At 37.6% G+C, this 12,567-nt stretch overlaps 1 protein-coding gene across 3 annotated transcripts in view; it reads right to left on the reverse strand.

Annotated features, from left to right (window-relative positions):
• Nucleotides 1-12,567, reverse strand: part of LOC126248289 (uncharacterized) — a 343,564-nt gene that overhangs the window by 169,161 nt on the left and 161,836 nt on the right. For all 3 annotated transcript variants that reach the window (XM_049949142.1, XM_049949143.1, XM_049949141.1), the window contains one exon: nt 7,566-7,666. In XM_049949142.1, the coding sequence (XP_049805099.1) occupies nt 7,566-7,657 (92 nt within the window). In that variant the 5' untranslated portion in view covers nt 7,658-7,666. The remainder of the gene's footprint in view (nt 1-7,565; nt 7,667-12,567) is intronic.

Genomic DNA, 12,567 nt, shown 5'->3' on the forward strand with positions numbered 1-12,567 from the left:
CAGGAGCAGTTCGTAAACCGCCAGTTAATTTGAACTTCCCAATCATGTTCATTAACCCCGGTATGGAAAGACAACCTCTGCATATTCCTTTAATTTGTCGATACTTGTGGAGAGCTGTGGCACTATTGCTTTTGTTTGAATAAAACAGCTTTATGAGAAAAGCGCTCATCACCTTTCCCAAACTCATGGAGACTGTCTGTAGTTGTAATGTATACTGATGTTTGTGTTTCAACCCCACTTCACAGTACCAGTACTGGTGTTTAATGGCAACTCAAGACACTAACACTACTAGCAACGCAAATCCTGCAGTACACAGTCTGAACATCATTCCTATAACGTCAGGTACCTATATGGTAAATACTTCCCCATGCGAAAGTTTGACTATCCCGTATTTCCTTATTGTCACACGTTATTCCCTATATAATGCACTACTCAGCAAGATATGCACTAATTCAGATAGTTGTTACATATGTTATCTGTGGAAGTGTCTGAGTATCCATCTGCCTTTCATTACACATTTTAAGTGGCATATGCACACATCATACGCCACACGTTGGCGTAGTTACACATTTCATACACCATTCGTTGGTGTATTTGCACATGTAAAACATGTTTCATTGACATATTTACACATCACCTTGATGTGTTCACAAAATCCTCGGTAGACAGGTCTACATCGACCAGGAACTGTAATATGGCATATGCAGAGACACAACACACATCCTACTCAGATAACACTAAGGCATCACAATAATCGTCCAACAATAATTTCATTTCTTCAAATCTGGAGCAAAAATTGCAAGTAGTCTCCTCAATGTAGAGCACAGATCTTCAGCACTGAATGAGATAAAAGTAAGGGGGTGGGAGGGAACTTGAATCAAATTAGCAAACCTTCCCCTCCCCTCACATCCATGGGGGTATGAGGTGGGCTCGTCAACAATGTCGCCAGTGACCTTGAATATGACAGTCGCAAATGCATCAACTGTAATACAACACCCAAGGTCATTTGAAAGTTGTCTGATTCTCTCACTGACACCCAACTCATCATTCAAATTATTTTCACACTCACATAAAAATGGAACTCACTGTTCTCATCACCCCTTTGGAACTATTAAGTATTATGTGAATATTGGTTTCCTTCTGGCCTATGAGATGTCCAAACAACTTTTAGGATTAAGCCGAGTGCTGTCTCCAACAACCACTGATATTACAGGAAAATTAAATCCTCGGTAGACAGGTCTACATCGACCAGGAACTGTAATATGGCATATGCAGAGACACAACACACATCCTACCTTCTAACGTTCCAACACAATCTAAGACAACCAATATCAGAAGTTATCCATAGTGAATATTAATTTATTAGTTCCTCCATAGCTGGATGATGTTGATTCCACAATTGTTTTTCAATTAATGAAAAGCTGCTCCAGTTCCTTTTTTCGGAACTTTACTAAGTTTATACGACCGGTTTTGGACTTTGTATTATGCCATCATCAAGTATATCTGAAAATGCAAAATATTAATACACGCTATAATGGGCATACAGATATTTATTGTTTTTTTATAATAGGTGAGAGGCAATTCTTATATGTGTACAGTACAACTGCAGAAATAATATACAACTTATACTCTGCTGCAGAGAAGCAACATCAAATGATAAAAACAATAGAAGTGAAGTTGCTTTAAAAAAGATCCGCACCCAAGGACATTACGAGAAAAATGGCCACCTCATAGTCATAAAAATTAATTTATTGAAAAAATGAGCAACCAGCTGCATAAAAGAAATTTTATTTATTTACTGGTTTCAGGCTTATATTGCCCTTCTTCAGAAGACTTTACAGAAAAATAGTCCATAAATAAGTACAAAATAGATAAAAATTTAAAAAGGAAAAGTTTAAAAATGTAAAGACAAATAGATGGTACATGTTTAGAATTATTGCATCAATAGCGAGCATAAAAAATAAACAGGTGTATGCAGCATAGTACTGTAGTTCTATAAAATACAAGAACAATATTTAATACAACATTAAAATTCATTGATGTAGGAAGAGTTTGTGTGTGCCTGCATCAGAAGTTATCCATAGTGAATATTAATTTATTAGTTTCTCCATATCTGGATGATGTTGATTCCACAATTGTTTTTCAATTAATGAAAAGCTGCTCCAGTTCCTTTTTTCGGAACTTTATTAAGTTGATACGACCGGTTTTGGACTTTGTATTATGCCATCAGATGTACAAATATAGTATGAGGACACCAAGAATGAGTGAAGATAACATCCAGGAACTGGAGCTAATCAGGCAATAACATGCATATATACAAGTTGGTCTCTGAGTGGGGTGAAAGTAAAGAAAAGTAATAAAACAAAAACTTAAGCAACTATAATTGCCATAACACATAGACGATAATGTAATTGGATATAACTAGTTTATTAAGTAATCTACAAATTAATGATAAATAAAATAAGTTAGAAGAAAAAGGATAAAATGTTTATTCATAGTAAAAGACAAATTGAATGTTAGTACCTACAGTTTATGCAAAGATATCACTAGTACATTACATAATCTGCCACTAGACAGTGTTTTTACCCAAACTGATGAATGCAACAGAAACAAAAAGATTTTATTAAAAAGAGACATGTTACAAAGTTAAAGCACCTTAGATCTAAGAAGTGAAACCAGGCTATGCTTATGTACCTACATTGAACTTTGTATTTTATAGTAAAACTGTTAATAAAACTGACATTTTATTTAATAATAACAAATCTGAATTGCTTTACTGAAACATAACAGCAAACCCTCACTAAAACAAAATAACGTTGCAGAACTAATTTCTAGTGTCAAGTTAGGGCTTGACTCGCTTTAAAATAGATAGGAAAGAAGAAACTAAAGTAGCATGTGAAATTAGTGGTATTGTCGACAGAAATGTGGGCTCTAGAACTAAGAATACGTCTGCTAATGGGAGGAACCTGAATGACACTAATAAGAAACTTAAAAGTAATGATGCACTAGCGATCAAAACAGACAAAGGCAATACAGAATAATTTTTAATGCTAGCACTAATCTAGCAGATGCTTGCAATAAAAGAATTAGGGAAGCAGTTAACACTAGTGAGCACCTATTTCAGCCCAAAGATAAGTGCAAGCTTATTTATATGACTCCTAGAACTCCTTCACTCAGAGCACAAGTTAAGATTCATAAGCAACATTGGCCAGTTAGACCAATAGTTAATTCAGTAGGCACAGCTGCTTATCAGCTATATAAAAAACTAGAATTTTTATTAAACAAATTTTATAAATTGTATAAAATTTATTGTTGCTCTTGGTAACACTAGATGGCCTAACTCCATCTTAGTATCATTTGATATTGAAAATCTATATACTGATATACCTCCTGCAGAAACGATCCAATTTATTGAGAATAATTTTAAAACACAAATTATTCTCAATAATGAAGAAATAGTGGAATTTGTTAGCTTATTGCACACTGCACTTGAATACAATATTTTCTCCTTCAGTACTAAACGGTATCAACAAGAACATGGACTACCTCTGGGAAATTATTTAGCAGTCCCTATGGCCAATATTTTTATTAACATCCAAGAAAATAAATATTAATGAGTTCCTTAACAGTGATAAAAATATCATGTTCTACAAACGATATTCTGATGATATGTTCCTTATATATCAAGGGTCACCTGCTGATATTCCAGATGTTCAGGAAACTGTAAATTGTCAGCATAATAATATCAATTTTACCTGTGAATTACTAGATGATGTAGGCAGTATTAATAACACAATTGTCCATCAAGATCAAAGACAATATCATTTCCTTTGAAATATTTAGGAAACCTACTACTAATTATAGTACTGTTTACGGTTCCTCTTGTCATCCAGAAAGCCATAAAACTAGCTACTTTAATTCTATGATTGATAGAATGCTTCAAATTCCACTTCCTAATGGTGCTGTTCTGAGACAGTTGCAGAATCTGGAATATGTGGCAACTAACAATGGCTATGATCCTAATTCAATACATATAGAGAAACCAAACTATATAGCTGTTCTTTTTCTTGGTGACTTCTCTTATCAAATGGGCAATGCGCTTAGATATATGGTGTTACAGCAGTCCAGTCAATTACTTGTTCACAATGAGCAATCAATAAGTAAAGCATTGAATAAAACCAGAATTTTTCAAGTGATCTGTGAAAAGGAGAAAAGCCATGTCGATCAACTTTTGCTCAGTACCTGATTAATGAAAAACACAGAGTTCTGACTATTGATAACTTAGCCATTTTACATTATGTTAACACAGGAGCACAAAAACGAACCTCGTAGAAGAAATAGAAATACGCAAACAATTCAGGCTACATCACTATAATTTATTAAATTAACACACTTAGTTAAAAAAAATTTTAGATTGTATATCTACACACATAGGAGATTCTTAATTTATTACTTTAAATTTTTAATACTCACTAAACAGTAACATTGGTATTAAACTGCAACTTAATCTTTTGACCTATAACTGTCGTTTGTAAAACATTAAGTGCAGACATTATATGCATTAATGTTATTATTTCCCCGATTTATTCACATAAAGTTTCTCCTCCCACCCACATGTTATGTTTTCCCTCCTTTTCCCCATACCAACTTCCCTGAACCTCCCTCCACATTTTCTCTCAATTAGTTCATTGTCATCAGAGTGCTTCATTATTGTTTTCTAATATATAATTAATATTCTTCCTTACATGCAGATAATTAGTTATAGGAACCTATTAACTTTCATACGTACAACATTATCATTCAGTAAGCCATAATCAGTGCTACAATCATTTGATTGCACTTATAATTAATGGCTATATTCAGTAAGTTACAATTAGTATGTTATTTACAATAGTCTGCAGAGAGTGGTTATAATGATGTAGCAACTAATTATCTGACAGCTACACCTTATCATTCATAAGAAACTAGCAGTTATGGGCCAGTTTCCTTTAGTTAGTTAACTGTTTATTGTTTGGTACGTTTGTTACATGTAGTTAGTTTTTATCTCTTTAACACAGCTTTTTTCAATAAATAGATCTATAGTTACAAGTTGTTAGTCATCTAGAGTTATAAATGGCGATTCATTTTTAGCTGCAAGTGGTTAGCCAATTAAATTGCCAGGTAGTCAGCCATTTATTGTTACAGATACTAAAACGTCTGCAGCTAACAAATGATGATTCACTTTTGCTACAGGTGGTTAGCCATATATAAGCAACGAGCCATAGACATGCTATTTTTATAATTACTGGTGTTTCACTTTATACTTACAGGTAATCTTTTCTATTAACATGTACTTTTAGTCATTGAACGTCAGTCTTTCAAACCTGTTGTACTTCTTTCATACAATTACTATGAATGTCACTAGTTACTATTACTTCAGGACAGTTTTGTACAGTCAGTATAACGGACATATAGAACTATTGCTACGTCTTTTTCTTCTATAGTTATTATTGAACTTTCATTTTGGATTCTGATTAGGAACTGCTTCTCTACTTACACCATTTATTCTAGGGATACACTACAATTCCCTACGTATCGATTACATAGGTATCGTTAGGATAAGATTAGAATAATTACTGCATGCACATCGTCATTCAAACTATCATTCCTCCAGCGCTCCATACGTGAATGGAACAGGACGAAACTAACAACTCGTACAATGGCAAGTACCTTTTGCCATGCACCTCACGGTCGTTTTCAGAGTATAGGTGTAGATGGAGGAGTACATGTAGATTTATTGATTTTAGTCCCATGGTGCGTCTCGCGCGTTGTTTGCGCAGGAGTATTTCCTGTGAACACGCTACTGACCTCTCTACACCAGTTCAGCGATGTGTTTTAAAACTTACCACACAATTAGTATAATGACGCTAGTTACAATTGTTTCACGAATAGTACTTGCAACGTTGCATATGTTATGGTATTAGTTGTTTCACAGTAATAGAAGCATACAACTGTGCGCACGATTCCTTTCCTTTTTAGTCATTTCCTGACCCTTCATATTAGCTGCTAATGGAGAATTGTTTCTCCACTTACTCCAGTTACAGCTTCCGGCCCCGTGATACACTTCGCACTTTGTTTTTACCGACAGATTCCCTGCTAGCACGCTGCTGACTCACTACATCTGTTTCGGCAATTAGTTCCTAAACTTCCAATTCGTAGTGCCACATATAGTTTTCATTAACTTATTTTAATTATCATTAACATATAGGATTTTATACATTAGTTAACACGCTGGTTATGAGCACTGACATTTTCGTCTATATTTTATGGCAGCTATAGCTGAGTAAGTTTAGTTTTTTACATTACCCCCCACTCTGAGACCTCCTGTAGATATGCATGTCGTTAGTTGATTAGCTCCAGTTCTTGCGTAATGTCTGCACTTGTTGTTTGGTGTCCTTATACCATATTTGTACATGTGCTATGATCCATGTACAAGCACTCCATAGCACTTTCTACATTAACGTATATTGTTCTTGTATTTTCATAGGACTACAGTACTACGCTGCACACAACTGCTTATTTTTGTCGCTCGCTAATAATGCTATAATTCTAAGTATGTACTCTCTCTTTGTCTTCAAATTTTTAAACTTTTACTTTTTACATTTTCTAATATTCTTATATGGCTTGTACTTCTCTGTGATATATTTTTTTGTACACTCTCCTGAAGAAGGGCACTAGGTGCCTGAAACCAGTGAAGAAATAAAATTTCTTTTCTACAGCTGGTTGCTGATCTTTTCAACAAATATACTTACAATTGCTTAAGGTGGATAAAGCACTGAAAATTCATTATTAACGGTCGAGTAAGTAGCACTGCCTCTATTATTTGACCAGGGAGAGAGCAGGTTTGGGGAGAGGGCAGGATACCAAGCAGAATTTGGGCGTGTTACCAACCGAGGACTTAAATTTCCTTGCACGGCGCTCTCTCGTCTCATTTTTAGCTTGAAAATGGTGTAACGTTCGCCTGTCGAAATATCGGCGCTTGTCGAAGACGTCACCCACCTGCATTTCCGAAGTTGTTTGAACAATAGGTATGATGCCTCTCTGTTTTTGTTTCATTCTTTTCACCTCCTGTGTTTGGCATCTCTTTCTTATTTACGTTGCCAATAACTTATTGTTGCTATGTTAGGAATGAAGACTATCATCGCATGTTGACTTTAAAAAATCCTATAGATAAAATTTTCTATATACAGTAAGTTACATCGAACGATGGGATAGCACCAATCGTTTACTAGAACACGGCGTCTGTGCCAGAATACAACCAACACTTGCGGTATACCTCTCTAACAGCTGTAGCAAGTCAGGTGCTTTATACTCTGTATGCATTATCAACGGTCAATCCTAGTACGTTCGTTAGACGCTCATGATTTCTGATAGGAAATACTTAGGCAAATGGAACAAAAATCTCTTTCCGACGCTAAATTAACATTGTAAGTATCCTCACAAAATAATTACCATTAATAGGGAAAGTCAGATTTACAAATGTACGTATGCGCGTTGACACATCAAAATCTGTCCAGATTACTCACATGTTGCTAATGCTGTCTGCAATTCCTCTTGCAGTCTCGGCTTCTCCACCAACGTACGAAGTGTTTTGTAGAGTGTACCTCAGCAAATCCATGTCAGTTTCCTAGAAACAGCACAAACAATAATTTCATTAATTGGGACTGCACTGGGTAGTTGTAGCTACGCCTCTTGAAATATGAAATATTCCTGAGCTAAATACAGTTCACTGTTAAACGTCTTACTATCACCTTACTGTTATTAGTATTTTCTAGTCCAGGCACGCCCCATTGCTCCTGTTTATACACCGCATGTCTAAAGTAGCGTGAACACACTTAAAAATAAATCTGCCATCAACTCGAAGATTGATTTGAACACCAGAATGCTTTACTACGCATGGTCCAGTTGGAGACTGTATGCCTTTACCTTCGTCTGACCTTTGAACTACCTCACCCTGCTAGATATAGGGGGACATTCAATTCAGCGCAAGCTCCGACCCACGATACAGCTATGCATTTTTCACATTTACAAATCATTTCCAGGGGAGAAAGAAGAGATAACCGTTACAAATAAAAACTGGGACAGACTGAGGACTGAACCTCGGACCTTTGTACTTATTGTCTTACACCTAGTGGGCTAGCGAGCTGCAGTTGCTAGAGAGCTGCAGTTGTTCATGAAAATGCTTCAAGATACCGACAGATGACTTTCGACTAATATTCCTGCTGTACACGTAAGTCCCCCAAACAGAAAAGTGAGGAGCCACTAAATTAAAAAAACAGAGAAAATTGCATGTCCTGGAAACTTGCTACAATACAATAAGTATTGTCGATTACTTCCAGAAAAAAAGAGTGGATGCAAACCTTGAGACCATAAGAATGTGGACTGAGATCCGAGCTTGTGGAGAATCCGCATCGCGAGAGATCAGCGCAGCAGTTGAGAGTTGTTTGCCCTGCAGCGGGCGATAATGACTAACGACCACAACACTATACAGTCATCCAAACTGAAGGAAATCTAGTCCATATACCCTGTTGTCTCGCGTTATTGAGGTCAGCCTGCTAGCATTTCTAGTACCGGTTTTCTTCAGCACACATCGCAGCTAAGCGAATCGCACATGGCATAAGTAATACTACCAGCTGTTGATAGAGGTCCATGGGTATTTTGATCCTTATTGATTCCCGTAGCTGTTGGAGTCGGCGAGTCGTAATATTGACACATCGAGTACGATTACTGAGCAGATCTCATAGATCCATAATTGTGTTACGTTCGAGGAATATTGCTGCCAGACAAAGTACTATGAACTCATTATCATGCTCCTCCACGTATTCCAGGGCACTTTCTACAGTGAACTACGGCACGTTATCTCGATGGAAGATTCATCAGGAGAGACAGACATCCTGTACAGGTGATCGTCGTTTCCGAGGATTGATCCATAACCAAATATGTACTTTCCGCATGAATTAACGGTCCTAGAGAATATCAGAAAAGCGTTACCCACATTATAAATATGCCCAAATCAGATTTTATCCTTCCAGAGAAGGTTGCAGTAAGTTCATATTACTTGTCCAGCACCGGTGTATCCAGGCTAACCAACACTGTAGACGTTAGCGCAGTGCAAAGGCCCCACAAGCACGATAGTAACACATTCTATCAAGTATAGACATATGTCTATACCAAAAAGAGCTATATTTACTTAAGGATACACGTCACAAATCAGACTGTCTTAAAATGATTAGTTATAGATTCGTGACGTTCTGCGGCACGGCGTAGCTCTTTGTTACTCTTCCCACAACCGCTGAGCCAAGCAGCTGACGAATTCATTGCGCAGGAAGTCATCAGGACCCAAATGTTTCTGTTGGGCTGAACTGTGGATTGGTGTAGCAGATACTCTAGGAACTGTATTGTACACAGCCTTAAACTATCTTTTTGTCATCATTGTGAACTTAAAGAATTCGTCATTAATTCTAATCAGGATTGACATTTCTTATACTTCTACAACGGTCTATCACTGGCTTTACAAACTACAGTGAAGCAGTGTCAAACTCCAACAGTCTAAGAGTGCCGCTCAAAGATCTTCATGCTTCGCGTCTTGCCCAATACAATACGGCCGCCATGAAGCGACACTACAATGCAAAAGAAAATACTTTAGTCCGCAGCTTGTGGTCGTGCGGTAGCGTACTCGCTTCCCACGCCCGGGTTCCCGGGTTCGATCCCCGGCGGGGTTAGGGATTTTCTCTGCCTCGTGATGACTGGGTGTTGTGTGCTGTCCTTAGGTTCGTTAGGTTTAAGTAGTTCTAAGTTCTAGGGGACTGATGACCATAGCTGTTAAGTCCCATAGTGCTCAGAGCCATTTGAAAATACTTTCCGATTCTGCGCTCACATGAACCTATTATATCGCACATGCCAGATTTCTGGAGAACTAGATGGACTGTTTGAACCATAGTGGAATAAAAGCCGGTGATAATTTTGCTGTATCATTCCAAAAATTTCCTGTGATCCAGACATTGACAGGAAGATCAGAAAATTGATTCTGCTCCATTTCACTTATGATTTACTCATACATTCCAATTTTGTGCAAAAGAACCCCATGAAATATAGCAGAAATCAGTAAATTTGGTACTATGTCATCCAAATTTTAAATGCGTGTAATTCGCAAAATCTAGTGTTGTAAACAATGCAGACGCCTCTCGAAGGAAGGTGACATCGTTTGCTCAGCCACGTCACTACTAATAAATATTACGTGTACGTGGTTATTAGATACAAACTGATCTTAAAATATAGAATGGCACCTACATCCCAATCTAAAACGAAATACATTTTTACATACTGGTAACTTGGTATCTGAAGTGATGAACTGCCCACAGCATTTATGTTGCCAGTGTCATAAAGATTCGTACTGCAAATGCGACAGGTCCTATAGTTCGAGTTTTCAGGGAAATTATCTGCAGTTGTGGATGCTAAATGATCTATTTTTGCAACACAGATACATGTACAAGGTGACACATTTTGGAACTGGTGTTTACCTGCAGGATATATACCGTAAAGATACAAAGGACACGGTATATTTCTGGTGCACTGAATTTTCTGTTACCATTTGTAGAAAAATACCACGAGAGAAATTACAAAATTCGTAGCATACGTGAAGGAAGCAATTACTCTGGTTATACGCGACTCTTCTAATGAATTATTGCAATATCTTGTTGGTCTGACAATGCTCTGCTTCACTTATTGTTATAGTCCATGGCATAATATTCATAATTTGAAATGGCTCAATAATTCTCAACTGCGCACAGCCCGAACGAAACTTCATGCCCAACTACAAAATGACGTACGATGGAACGCACAGGAATCAGTAGGCACGTGACAGTTCAGTGCTCAGATGTTGTTGTTGTGGTCTTCAGTCCTGAGACTGGTTTGATGCAGCTCTCCATGCTACTCTATCCTGTGCAAGCTTCTTCATCTCCCAGTACCTACTGCAGCCTACATCCTTCTGAATCTGCTTAGTGTATGCATCTCTTGATCTCCCCCTACGATTTTTACCCTCCACGCTGCCCTCCAATACTAAATTGGTGATCCCTTGATGCCTCAGAACATGTCCTACCAACCGATCCCTTCTTCTGGTCAAGTTGTGCCACAAACTCCTCTTCTCCCCAATCCTATTCAGTACCTCCTCATTAGTTATGTGATCTACCCATCTAATCTTCAGCATTCTTCTGTAGCACCACATTTCGAAAGCTTCTATTCTCTTCTTGTCCAAACTATTTATCGTCCATGTTTCACTTCCATACATGGCTACACTCCATAAAAATACTTTCAGAAAAGACTTCCTGACACTTAAATCTATACTCGATGTTAACAAATTTCTCTTCTTCAGAAACGCTTTCCTTGCCATTGCCAGTCTACATTTTATATCCTCTCTACTTCGACCATCATCAGTTATTTTGCTCCCCAAATAGCAAAACTCCTTTACTACTTTAAGTGTCTCATTTCCTAATCTAATACCCTCAACATCACCCGACTTAATTCGACTACATTCCATTATCTTCGTTTTGCTTTTGTTGATGTTCATCTTATATCCTCCCTTCAAGACACCATCCATTCCGTTCAACTGCTCTTCCAAGTCCTTTGCTGTCTCTGACAGAATTACAATGTCATCGGCGAACCTCGAAGTTTTTATTTCTTCTCCATGGATTTTAATACCTACTCCGAATTTTTCTTTTGTTTCCTTTACTGCTTGCTCAATATACAGATTGAATAACATCGGGGAGAGGCTACAACCCTGTCTTACTCCCTTCCCAACCACTGCTTCCCTTTCATGTCCCTCGACTCTTATAACTGCCATCTGGTTTCTGTACAAATTGTAAATAGCCTTTCGCTCCCTGTATTTTACCCCTGCCACCTTTAGAATTTGAAAGAGAGTATTCCAGTCAACATTGTCAAAAGCTTTCTCTAAGTCTACAAATGCTAGAAACGTAGGTTTGCCTTTCCTTAATCTTTCTTCTAAGATAAGTCGTAAGGTTAGTATTGCCTCACGTGTTCCAACATTTCTACGGAATCCAAACTGATCTTCCCCGAGGTCGGCTTCTACTAGTTTTTCCGTTCGTCTGTAAAGAATTCGTGTTAGTATTTTGCAGCTGTGGCTTATTAAACTGATTGTTCTGTAATTCTCACATCTGTAAACACCTGCTTTCTTTGGTATTGGAATTATTATATTCTTCTTGAAGTCTGAGGGTATTTCGCCTGTTTCATACATCTTTCTCACCAGATGGTAGAGTTTTGTCGGGACTGGCTCTCCCAAGGCCGTCAGTAGTTCCAATGGAATGTTGTCTACTCCGGGGGCCTTGTTTCGACTCAGGTCTTTCAGTGCTCTGTCAAACTCTTCACGCAGTATCGTATCTCCCATTTCATCTTCATCTACATCCTCTTCCATTTCCATAATATTGTCCTCAAGTACATCGCCCTTGTATAGTCCCTCTATATACTCCTTCCACCTTTCTGCTTTCCCTTCTTTGCTTAGAACTGGGTTTCCAT

Source organism: Schistocerca nitens, chromosome 3 (genome assembly GCF_023898315.1).
Source record: "Schistocerca nitens isolate TAMUIC-IGC-003100 chromosome 3, iqSchNite1.1, whole genome shotgun sequence".
NCBI classification, from domain to species: Eukaryota; Metazoa; Arthropoda; class Insecta; order Orthoptera; family Acrididae; genus Schistocerca; species Schistocerca nitens.